Source organism: Diuraphis noxia, unplaced genomic scaffold (assembly GCF_037042655.1).
Source record: "Diuraphis noxia isolate RWA-SAM2 unplaced genomic scaffold, SU_Dnox_SAM2 contig0001, whole genome shotgun sequence".
Classification (NCBI taxonomy): Eukaryota; Metazoa; Arthropoda; class Insecta; order Hemiptera; family Aphididae; genus Diuraphis; species Diuraphis noxia.
Window position 1 is genome coordinate 96436459 of NW_028301711.1, and position 13531 is coordinate 96449989.

The 13531-nt window shown below is 24.6% G+C and overlaps 1 protein-coding gene and 1 pseudogene across 2 annotated transcripts in view; one reads left to right on the top strand and one right to left on the bottom strand.

Moving 5' to 3' along the window:
• The window catches only part of LOC107170295 (uncharacterized), a 106505-nt pseudogene that overhangs the window by 14398 nt on the left and 78576 nt on the right, over nucleotides 1-13531 (top strand).
• Nucleotides 2461-13531, bottom strand: part of LOC107168710 (uncharacterized) — a 35627-nt gene continuing 24556 nt past the window's right edge. For both annotated transcript variants that reach the window (XM_089218699.1, XM_089218709.1), the window contains exons 3-5: nucleotides 11957-12028; nucleotides 7010-7128; nucleotides 2461-6304 (exon numbers count right to left, since the gene is read on the bottom strand). In XM_089218699.1, the coding sequence (XP_089074825.1) occupies nucleotides 6077-6304; nucleotides 7010-7128; nucleotides 11957-12028 (419 nt within the window). In that variant the 3' untranslated portion in view covers nucleotides 2461-6076. The remainder of the gene's footprint in view (nucleotides 6305-7009; nucleotides 7129-11956; nucleotides 12029-13531) is intronic.

Here is a 13531-nt window from a genome sequence, read left to right on the forward strand (position 1 = left end):
ATTGACAAAAATATCATACATTTACATCATTAAACGTCATATATTTTTATCGTATACCTACACAAATATTAGATTTTGTTTTTTATGTACATTTTTCTTCAAACGATTTGTTAATTGTTACATGCATGAATAATATACACGTAATTGATAAATATTACATGATTAAAGTATAACATATTAACTAAAACTACCTACATTATAGAGAAACATCGTTATGACTTGTGTGAGTTATGAGATTATTCATATTATCAGTCAATAGTTTATATGACGTTGACAGAATGTCAAAAAGGTGTTCATGCAAGTTATTAGTGGTAAAGGATCATTTTTCCTTTTATTGAAATGATACATAGCGTTTTGTTTTTATAAATTATAACTACCTACAGTTAAATCACAATATAAACATCAATATAAACTCATAACAAAAATTTTTCTCGCCTTTTGAGGTGTTTATAAGTTATACTTGGAGTGAATAATTAAAAAATTACAAAAGTAAAATGTATTTTTATCTTTCTTGAGATTTAAGTTATGTGAGTTATGACTTGACTTAATTCATTGTAAAAATTATTCTACTATACAATTTTCAGACAGAATAGTTTAATACTTTTTTGTTTGAGTTTAAAATAAAAAAACTTCTTACTAAATGTCTTAATAATCTCCTTAAAATATTTTTTTGTTTTAATCATATTATATATAATCAAATAATATCGCAATTTGTTGTTTAATGTAAACAATGTAAGACAAGCAAAAATGCCAGATTTCAGGGTTTTTTTCAATGATTTTTTCTGATTACCCAAAATTATTCTCACTTATGAATTGTAGTAGGAAATTAATCTGTCTATGCAGAAACCAAACCTATGGACTATTATTCATTGAAATATAACAGTTATACAACTGTCTCTGTCCTATTTACATTTTTACTTTCATAAGATTGCATATACTTAGTAACAATATGAAAAATATGCAAATCCGAACTCTACCCATATACTTACCAAATAAATCATTTTATATTAGTAAACATAAGTAATACGTACTTGTAATAGGTAATTTTTAATAATTTTTAATAATAATTGTTTGTTTTAAATAAAAATAAGTAATTGATTAGTGTTGATTTATTTGTTGATACACAAATATGGACCATGAAAATGTTGAGTCGATAAGACAAGGTTAACCATGCGTAATTTAACTTACATCATTACGTTTTTAATTTGTGAATGCATATATATGTATATTTATATACTTGTTCTAACAAATGTATAAATCTCTTAACGTATTTAGATAGATTTATTTTAATATATCAAATAACTATTTTCTTAACAATAAAAATTATACACATAGTGTAAATATAAAATATCATCGAACATTTTGTTATATTATTAATTGGTTTAAGATAAGTAACTTTGTTAAAAAATTCACAAGAAAATTGGCTTTTTAAATTTCAAAAACTTATAAATAATTTAATAAGTTACAGGATTTTAATTATTGTGTAATATATTAAAAATATAAAAACTAACAGTAAAGATACAACTCGATCCGACTAATAAGTTCAAATAGGTACATAAGTACGTTTTATATTTATTTAAATAACTTTTAGTCAAAAATTTAATACAAATTAATTTTAACAAGTAATCAATAATTAGCAGTTTTATTTTTATATTTATAGATAATTTAATTGTTTTGCGTTTATTGGAAATACAGAACAAGCATCTATAAAGTATAAATCAGTGGTAAATTCAAAAAATTAATAGTATATAGCTTTTATTCTTAAGAATTTGCATACAAATTTACGTGCCGTGCGAGGTAAGTAATAGCATGTTTTAAACATTTGTACCTGAATTAATTAAAAAAAAAAGTATTTTTGTCATGGGTTTTTACTTATGGCTTTAGACCATTAACTTGGTATATTGATAGCATATCAGCATATACCTAATACCATACTGAAATTTAGCATATTACAGTAGGTAGAATAAGCAACTGAAGCTGGAAATATCAAAATTAGCAACCGTAAGTATAGCTTGTCGGTATAATGAAGACAAATAGATCAGCATGATTGTGAGATCGATTCATTACTTAAAGGCATGCCAAAACACATGAGACACTTGTCTCTTGGACCTCAGTGTGAGTAATTAAGATAGACAGTTAGTCGATTCCAAGAGAAGACAGTCTAGTGTGTAGAGTGGTGTTCCAATATGACAATATATTTTACACAATCATAATACATTTATTTATTTATTTTTATTATTTATTCAATTCATAGCTTTTTAATGATTAATATTTAAAATCATAAAAATTCAAGTATTACATTATATAAAAAACTAAAACATAGTACAACACGTGTTAAAAATATTAACTATATTATTTTGCAAATATTTAAGATAGAGCTTTTGTCAAACAATAGTGAATCCAAATAATGTCATACTCGTTGGAAATATGCATAAAATTAATTGGTAAGCAGGTTGAATGTTTATTAAAATAAAATTGAATGAACCATTTTAATATTTTAGTAATTTATTTGCTTATTTTTTATTTAATGACCTCGTGTAACCCAATTTATATTGGGTATATTTATATACAGCTACTAAGTATTGGATTTGGGGACGGGTTTTGACAGCGATCATACTGTAGTTTGTAAATTTAACTTTAATATCTCTAAAGACTGAACAGTCTGAAAACAAATTTTGATTACATACTTATACTTAGTAACTAAGTTGAATCGTACTTGAATGTCTTTTAGAAAAACCATAGAAATAAAAATATCGGAAAAATGGGTTCACGACAGTAATGTAGCTAAAATGCCTATCCAAGACGCCGTCTGATTGTAATATTATTTTATTATTTTTACTATATTACATTATATTATTATGTTTGTCTTAATACTTGTACAACGTATTGGACTATAATATGTAACTATTATTTTATTTTTTAATGTGACTATAATTTAGTGTCTCCCAAAGAGTGTGCCGTAAAAGTTCAAAGCTATTCCATGATATTTGCGTATTTATAATAATTATATAATATGATGTTTCACGATCATAAAGTACATAAAAAATATAAATATCAAAGTATAGGTATATAATATATATATATTATTATAATACTAAAAATATATCATATCAAAAAATTAAAAGGTCAAATATCGAAGTTTGTAATATCAAGAAGTGTACCATAAATTATAATTATATTAAAAATAATCTATCGTGGTGAGAAGCAGTTTGGGAACCACTGAACTAAACAGTATTACACATGAGAGACATATACCTATACAGTATACATATTAGCGAAATTATCAATAGAATGTAAAAAAAACCCTGAACGTGTACTTAAAATCGGTTTTTATATGATAATATTAACGTGTTTTTTTTTTGGCTGTACCCGTGTTCAAACGTTGCACTGGAATTAATGCCCTGAATTTAATACATCAAACAACAATCATTTTTCCGTTTAATTTACAGTAATGCTTTATTATTAAAGTACTGATAAAATGTTAAATCGCTTTCAGAAATATCTAATACACTATTTTTTTAGACATTTCTTTAGATATTAAAAAGAAATTTTCACATTTTTTTTTTCTTATAAACGTGTAATAAACATTTTAATGACGATATATCTTAAATAAACTTTTTTTCATGTTTCAATAGTTATACAACTAAATAATATATTTTATGGTCTATTGGTCTATCAAAAATTTTGTTTGTGAAAATTGTTAACAATTTATTAATACATAATATATAATATCACTAGAAAATGAAATTTAGTATAAAACATACAATGTTTTTTTACATGACTAGATTAGTATTTAGTATTAATACATTGGTAGCATTCCAAGACTAGAAACGGTTTTTTAAAAAATACATTTTAGTATACAATATTCTCTTATAAATTGTTTACAAACTAAAAAAAAAATGACTAGGTTTATAAATTAAAGTAGGTAACACATAAATTTGTTTAATAATAATAATAATAATAAATAATAATAATAATAATAATAATAATAATAATAATAATAATGATAATTATATAATAATAATCATACTAAACAACTAAAAATACATTTAAAGTAACAGATAATTAAATTGCCAAGTATTTAAAAAAAGACGTGTTCCAATCTAAATAGATACTTATATATTCGCACAGAAAATTGCCCGAAAAATACAATCATATTTTAATATAACCTTAAGGTTATAAAATACAAATATATACAATATTTTACAACTAATCATATTTGATTGTAATGATTTTTTAACGTGTTAATGTGCATGTGTATTAGTTATTTTATTACAAATAAATCGGATGCATAATAGAAAAATCTATGACACAAATTATAAATAATAATAATAGTATTCTCTCGTTTTATTAAAAATAATTTACTGGCTAGGCAACCACACATATGCACTAAACTTATATTAAAATATACTATACACTATGAGGGTCTTATAATGTACACGTGAAAAAAAAATATTCAACAGACGAAGAATCTGTGCCTTAGAATTCTAAGTTTTCTAAGTTTCAAACGAAGTTTTTAATTTTTTATTTGGGAATAAAACAATTTCAATTGAACAGTGGATTAGCAAAAAATGCTCTCCAACCATAACTGGAATAGTATCGATCGCAAATAAAAAGATAATAATATGAATAAATGACATTTTTAATATTTTAACCAGTTATGTTGAATAATAAAAAAAAATATACGTATATGAATTCCAAAAGTTGAGAAAAAAAAATAAACTAAAACAATTTGTTGACAAAAATAAAAATGGCGTGATTCGGGCAATTGGTTTTTTCATAGGAGATTTTAAATTAAAAAATAATAAGTTAACAATCTCTGAGCAACCAAATTACCCTCAAACCAATCATTAATATTTCGTTTGGTACTTGCTTCTACTTCATACATTACATAACACAGCATTGTTTTTAGGTAAACCACAAAAAAAGCCCGGGTTAAAAACAATAAAATATAATAAATTTATAATAAAAATTAAATTAAATAATAAAAATAATCACTAATTATCAGATTTGACATTAAGTCGATTGCACTAACTATTTTGACTAGATATAATAATTGTTATGGAATGTTAAGAGACATCACTAAAATATAATTTCTATTAGAAACTCGGACGCAAACAATGTTATTCTTTTAAGAATTTTTCTTCTCGGTAATCAGTTTCATGAAAAAATATTAATATTTAGTTAAAAATATTTATTTAAGCTCGTCAAAAATTAATTTGTCTTAATGAACTATTTATAAAGTCCATATTGTATAATTTTCTATATTTCTATTACTGATTATCGTTTTTATGTATTATAAAATATTATGACGGAAAAAAATGTTGGTAAAGTTTGTGAAAGCACATAGTCGCGGTAAAAATATATACAAACTTTAAAATAATTGTTTATAAATATGATTTTTTTTTTCAATTTGCATGTAAATTGAGCGGTTTTGGACTAGATAATTGATTTGATTGAACAATCAATGTAGGTTGTGGCTGGGCCTTAATAATATTATATACTTCTATATGACTATATAATATGCGAAGAGATCATTAGGTAAATAATTGCATAAATATCAGTTAAGTGGTTTTCAACGAAATAAATACATTAATTATTAAAACAATAATATTCAAGCGTAATACTGTTCTTATGTAAAACAAATTTAACCATTGGCGTGAAGATTTTAAAATGAACAGGATAACATAGCATTTTAAATCCACAAAAAAATAAAATAAAATACATTTACTTGGTATAATCAAATAATTAATATTATATTATACAGAAGTCGATTGATTTTATTTTTTTATATATATAGATAATTTCTGCTTGTTTTCTATTATTGTATGATTAAGGGACGGGATAATGGTTTGGTTAGATATTTTGATAAAAAAAATCAAAAAAAAATCGGGAAATATGTTATGTTGCCTTACCATAATATATATGTCGAGATAATATTTTTAAGTAAATAAAAAAAGAAATAAACCTATTAACTTGTATAGTATATATATATGGCCAGAAAATAAATCACATTTCGATATTGTACTCTAGCATTTTGGAATAAATATCTATATTTATTCTAATTAATTATTGGTCACAACACTTCAGACTGGTGGTTACCCATATGTGTCCCTGATTGCATGTTGACTACCATGTCGTCTTGGTGATGGTTCGATGCTGCCATTGCTTTTGGATCTTCATCTTTCCATTTATCCATCGATCGTCTCCTGGCATTCATGAAGAAATTGCCGACTGTGGTCGGTTCTAGGCCCAATTGCCTAGCTATGGTCACCTGCATTTCTTTTGACGGCCTTTTTGTTTCCTACGGAATTAAAGTTAAAATAAGTTAATTTTTCACTAGTGTGTACAAACTTGTAAGTATTTTAAATTAATTTAATTTTTAAGCTTTCGATTTTGATACTAAAATTGTTTTGTTATCTACTCAGATTTTAATGATGTTTAATATTTTCGTTTTTGGTGTTTTCAACAAATAATTCGTTAGTTGCAATAAAGTTTTAGTTTTTAATTTTATTAGTTAACTCGATTTTTTTAATATGTTATGTTTTAGTTACAATTGTGTATGTTTGGAGAGGGCTGAAATAAATAGTTACTTTATAGAAGGTAGTTAAAGCTTAGATAAGATATCTTAAGAAATAGTTTTACCTATTCTTTAAATTCCAATACAATTTTATTATATCAAATGCAATACCTACTCGATGTAAATTGTACTTTCAAGCGATTTTTATTTTGATATTTTTAAAAAAAATAATATTTAGTGTATTTAATTCTTATATTGGTTATGTTCAACAGAAAAACTTATGTTTTTCAATAAGTCGAACTTTTCCAATTTTTTTGACGTAAACTAAAACTTTTTCATTTCATATTTAATGTGAGTTATAGAAAATTCTATAATATTTCACAATATTTTAAGCAGATAATGGCCGCACATTTTTTAAGTACATATTTATAAAGTTTTTAAATATTTTTTTAAAATGACTCATTAATATTATTATAGATATGCGCTTACCTTGAAAATAGCTTGTAGTGTTCGTCGTTGAAGATCGGTAAAGACTAAACGTGGTTTTTTGGGTGCAGATGAATGATCAGGAACAATAGATTGAGAATCTTCTTTTCGTTTGCAAGGAGCTAAAAAAACAAAGGTACTTATAATCATCAAACATCTTAGTGTTAACCTATTAACTGAGATTCAGTTTTGATAAGGATGGTTTTCAAATATATTAAAAATACGTATTCGAATATTGTCTTTTGAAGTATTTGAATATAAATACAAACACATTTGAATTACTGCACAAGTTTTACTGTTTTTTGTATATTAAAATATTTGTACGTTTATTAAGAATATGTAATTAAAAGTTTCAATAGATATATAGATGGAATACCTAATAAATAAAAAAATTGAATTGGTTCAAGAATTTCAGATGTCAAATTCTTGTAATATTTCAGATTGGTAAATATACATTTTAGGTATTGTGCCATCTATATGTATTTGATGACGTTTTTTAAATTCTTTGAAGTATTCGAAAATATTATTTTAAGGACAATTTTTGAAATAGTAAAGTATGAACCAAAATTAATGGTCGTTGAAATACAACGGTAGAAAGAAAAAAATTATTTAGTTTTCTGAAATTCAATTCATACAATTAACTATAAATTATTTTATTTTATACAAAAAAGTATTTTTTATTTAATTTAAATTATTTGAGAAGTATTTGAAATACCATATAAGTATTTAAACGCAAGCACGAACTCGAATAATTAACAAGACCAAAGAGATTTAATGGTAGTTACCTATATAATTGATTTTTTTACACACACATTAATGAACTATCCGTTTTGTATAATTTTACTTCTTTTATAATACTACCATATTCTTGTTACTAGTGTGGGATCTTATAATATATTTCCAAAAACTGTATTTTAATAAAAAATGTCCTAAAAAAATATGTATAGTATAATGTTTAACTTAGTAGGAGATATTTCAATTATTGCACTCAAGTATAGTAGGTATGTATTACGTTTTCCACAAATTGTTAATTTTAGAGAAAGTTGATTATTTTGAAGTGGAAATATGAAATAAGTATAGAGGCGTATGTTTGAAAATGATAATAGTTTTAATGAATAAGCAACAGAGGTAATGAGCTTTTGTTTCGAGAAATAAAGTTTCAAAATCAAAACATTAACTACAAGTATGAACGAAAAAAATTTAAAAAATACATTATGAAACGAAATATTTTTCCACTCTTCGTTTAAATCTAAAAGAATATTAATTTGGTTTGCAGATAATTAACGCAGAAAAGCCCCATTAGTGAAAAAATATAGGTTGTGCTATATGCACTCTAGGGATTTAAATAGGTAATGATATACTCAAACTCAGTATTTTTTACTAATTACTAATTGTCTATAAAATTAATGACCCTATGACCCTGTTTAAGATTAGTTTATTTAAATAAATCATTTCAAACCTATATCATATATTTCCATTTTAAAATATTAAAATCATCGTGATCGAACACTGTTTGTAATAATATGATTACACCGCACACGACAGGAGTGAAGGGTGCAACAATAACGATTTTAAAGAGTCCCTACGCAGAAGGATTATAAAAAAATCAAGTATTTCTATGTTTCGTGATGGTTGACCTAACTTAATGTTTTTAAGCGTATCGTGTAATCCTGCTAGTAAGTTCTGACGCTCGTTTTACGTAAATAACAATTTAAGTCTAATAAACATAATATTATTAACTAGGTTTTAAGTTTTGTTTTGATGTAGGTAATTAATTAAATTTAACTGACTCATTGTATTGATTTCAATACTCTGAATGATATATAATATTACAAATACACATCTCAGTTATTTAGTGAGTAGATACTATTAAATAGTTGGTTATTGGTAATTAAGATTGATTAATAGTATAAAATAACGATATACTTGGTTTTATGTTAAATAAAATGTAATAAATAAATACATTTTTTTTATAAATTGTATATTAAATTCTGTCAGACAACAAAATATCAAACTCAGAAAAATTTGAATACAGTTTAACTATGAACTACTTTTTTTTTATTTAGGTGAGCGGTAATGGTTATCTATGTTATAAAGTGCAGTGTATATTATTATTTTTATTTTTAAACACGTCAAAGTTGTAAGACATTAATAAAAATAGAATAATTATTTTCAAAAAGGTTTTACATTACCTATTTCAAAGACAAACACGACTAAACCGACAATATTAAATACTGACTTTTTTAGTAAAACTTATTTGTAATAAAAACATTTAATTTATTATAGTATTATAATATTATATTATAGTCTTTATTATTGTTGTTGTGTTTTTTTTTTCATCAAAGCTTAACTGGAATATTTTAATTAAAGGTAGGAGATTGAAAATGAAATACGGATTAAACAAGAAATGTTGTTTAAATTCCTTAACACTTAGGTGATATTCGAGATTGTTAAAAACAACTGTGGAATATATATATATATATAAACACGGAATGTATATATTTTTACAAAAATCTCAACTTTTTATCAAGAAAACCGAGTCCCTCCACGTAGAAGTGTTTTTTTCTGAATACGGATTATTGTATGGTTTCAAATTTAAATACACCTGCCTCAGTGGCCTCTAGTTAAAAGATATGTATTATATATATAAAGGTTCTAGCAGTAGGTATTTGATTTTATTCAAGTACAAATATTACGTTTACTGTAAAGGCCGTACTGGAAATTAGTTAATTATAAATGAGAACTACGGTTTTGCTGTGGAATTTTAGCTATTGTGTAAAGCAAATACATAACAAAAGTTATATGCATATCTTTTGACGATTAAATTATGAACACATACCTACATTTTTTATAAAAATTTTTAAACCTTGAGCTAGATTTATAATATTTATAACCATAGATATTTTTTTACTTTGATCGTACTCTCGAGATAAAGTGAAAAAATAGTAGTAGGTATGTTTGTTCATACGAATTTATTGGTTTAATACGATAAATAAATTATGTAATTTTATATTGATTACTACTACCTATGTTATTACGCTGAATAACCCAATTTGATTAAGCGTGTGTGGGAGTAATCATCGGAAATCAAAACAGGGATAAACATGAGCAAACATTTTGATTGCACAGGAATATACTAGCTGACGCTTACATTAAAATATATAATATATGGACGACCCGAGTGATTTGATTACGTTAATGAAATTTGTGAGGATACAAAAAATCATCCTTTCGATGGATGTAAACAGGTACGCATAGTTTTCCAAAATAAACGATAATATTGACGTCAATTTTATCGTTTCATGGATAGCAATAAAAATAACTTAGCGTTAGACTACACTGTTTGACATTGGAGTAAAATATCGATTTTGACATTGCCGTTGAGTTCCAACGAAAGTTATTAGTCGTTTTTCAGTGAAATGTTTTTAAAACGTGTGAGAGAATAAGTTAAAACTTTTTTTCATGAACATTATTTTAACAAAGAAATTTATTTTTAATTGATGTGGTTGTTCAGAGTTGTTTGTATTTTTCATGTTTAATATTCTTTTATAATGACTTTTTTTTTTTATCTTGAGCAGGGTAAAATAAATATTGTTTTTCTAATATTTGATTCTTGTGAAAGGATAAACAAACTTTGAAGAGTAAAAATAATGTTAGAAAATTCATATTTTACACTGCAAAAATGTTTTATTAAAAATATTTAAATTAAAAAGTCTTAGTAATCATAATAATTTCCGTACCTATCTTATTATATATTGTCAGAATAGAGTTTTTGATCGGTTTTTAATATTATATGTAAGTTGTGACTATTAATCTAAATTTATCATAATCAAACGTAAATGATATACATGGTATTATTTTAATGAGTTAAAAAAAATTTATATCACAATTAAAAATTTAAGTCAAAACAATTGGTTTTGAATTTTATGGGTTTTAATCACGTAATTTAACTGTGTTTTTTTGGGAAATTTGGTTTTACAATTATATTTGTGAAATTAAACAATATATCATTTTAATTCAGTTAAAATTTTAGATTATTGTTTAGATATGTAAATAAATAAATCAGACTACAATTCATGGTTAAAAAAAAATTACTACTTATATTATTGAAATTAAAGTAGTAACAATTAGACAAATTAAGTCAAAATGACATTAAATAGATAAAAATGATTGTTATTTATCAAATATAAATAATTGTAATTATATAATATCATTATGAATTTAAAACGTTATGCTGATAGAGAAAAATATTATTATCTATATTATGTGTGGTAGGTAAAAGCTAATAATAGGGTACTAAGCAAGATAAATAAAACAAATTATTTTAGAATGTAGGTAAATCAAAATCGGGTGGCAACTTTTCAAAATTTAGTATCTAATAGTTACCGAATGAATATGATGTAATATAGAGGGGATAAGCAAAATCAGATTTATTTTTAATATTATTTTGGATGTATACCTATTATGTTGTTGAATAGCTTCTGATTTATTTCACTGTAATAAATATAATATATTTCCCAAGTATTTTATTTTTATTTCTTTCAATACATAATTTACTTAATATTGTTACTTTTGTAGTTGTCAAACCATAAGAAAACTTTATAATATTATTTACGCATCAAAAACAAAATATTTGAATTATATCAAATGCTGAAATACAACCCGTGAATTTTAAAAATGTCATCCGTGCTTATAATATTCATGTTTTAATTACTTTTAGAAACTATAACATTGTATTTTTAAACGGTTTTATTCTGTTTTTGATCATAATATTATGTTCACTCGAAGGATATAGATAGGTACCTTCGTACATTTTTCGAACAACGAGTCCAATTAGTAAGTAGTGAAACTTATAGTATTATAATATAAACAAAATTATTGTAAAACACTCTAAAATCTAATACACCATAACATAGCGTATACTTATGTAAAAATAATAATAGTACTGACTCATGTTGTTGATGTAAGTTCCGACGCTTGGTGTTGAAACATTTTGAAGTCCATTTTCTGCCAATAACATACCTGCAAAATAAATATAACGTTATCTAGTTTACAGAATTGACAACTACAGCACTCTTTTTTTTGTTAATAATAATAACGACGAGGTGCCATCGTTACGCCATAAAAATACAAAACAAAAATCAATGACTGTTAATTTTAATCTCGATGATAACAGACCTTTAAAATATTTATAGCACTACCTATGTATAATATTGTATAACATTGTATAAATATGAAATACGTATATCAAAATGTTAGAACCAATAATAGTAATAATCGGATTTTAAAATTTAAAATAATATGTCTGAAATGGGATTCAGTCTTGTACTACGTTGCCTATTATTGTTCTTTAACAGTGTTTATAATACTTATTTATTATTATAATATTACGACGAAATAATTGTTTAGAAATGGGAACCCAAATAGACTTTTCAGATTTTACAACTATATAAGAGGAATAGAAAACATTACATTTTTACAACCAATTTATTGCTGTTTTGCCACATGATAAATTATTGTTCGTTTAAGAGCATTACCGTCTTAGACGAACGAAACACAATAATAATTGAGACGACGACGATATTGATTACTTTTTTATTCAACTAGGAGAAAAATGGATTTGTTGCACTTTGGCTATTGGCAATTTCCCAACAAAACTTTTTTTGGCATTTGTTACATAACAATATACTTACCAATAACCCGTCAACGTGTTTTTTAAAAGCATGTGAATAAGTATATTTGTAAATTGAACTTTGAAATCAATTTCCCGAGTTTTATCTGAACATATCCACATTTATTGTCAATTGAAAACGAAACTAAATCGATTGGAGCTCAAAAATAAACGAACGCACGCTCGCATGACCGTGTTTTTTAGCACTCCATTGAATACAGAACACTAAAATGGCGTAAGTACCTAATGTTGATTAAGTTGTTTTACAGTTGATAGACGATAATATTAAAACGTAAACGACGAAAAAAAAACGCAGGCACGTCGTGTATTGCAGAGGATTTAAATATATATTATCAATTATTAATTACCATTAAGCGCTTCATTAAAATTATAAAGGAAACCTTAATTGAACGTCACCGTTTGACACTTGTCGTGGGTTTAATCAGTAAATTGTATCATATAACCTTACCTAACCTAACCTATATAAATGTTGATTATTTAATTTTAATAAATAAAATGTTATTGGACAAAATTAAATCGACATTCCGTAGTACTACCTTACCTATTAGCAGTTAATAGTAAAATAAGTTATTTTACTATCAATATTAAAACACATAATATCATAGAATATACTTGACATGGGTTGACAGACCATCTCCGTTCAAAATCGTTTTCCGTATCCAATGATAATAATTTGATACATTGTCACATTGATATTGAATTCAAATTTAATACATCCATAACAGTGACTCACTCGACATCTATTGTACAACAGAGCTGTATCCACTCGCTGGCCTTTTTAAAATTATAATACCCAACATACTGAGTGCATATTGAATAAAATACAATAAAAC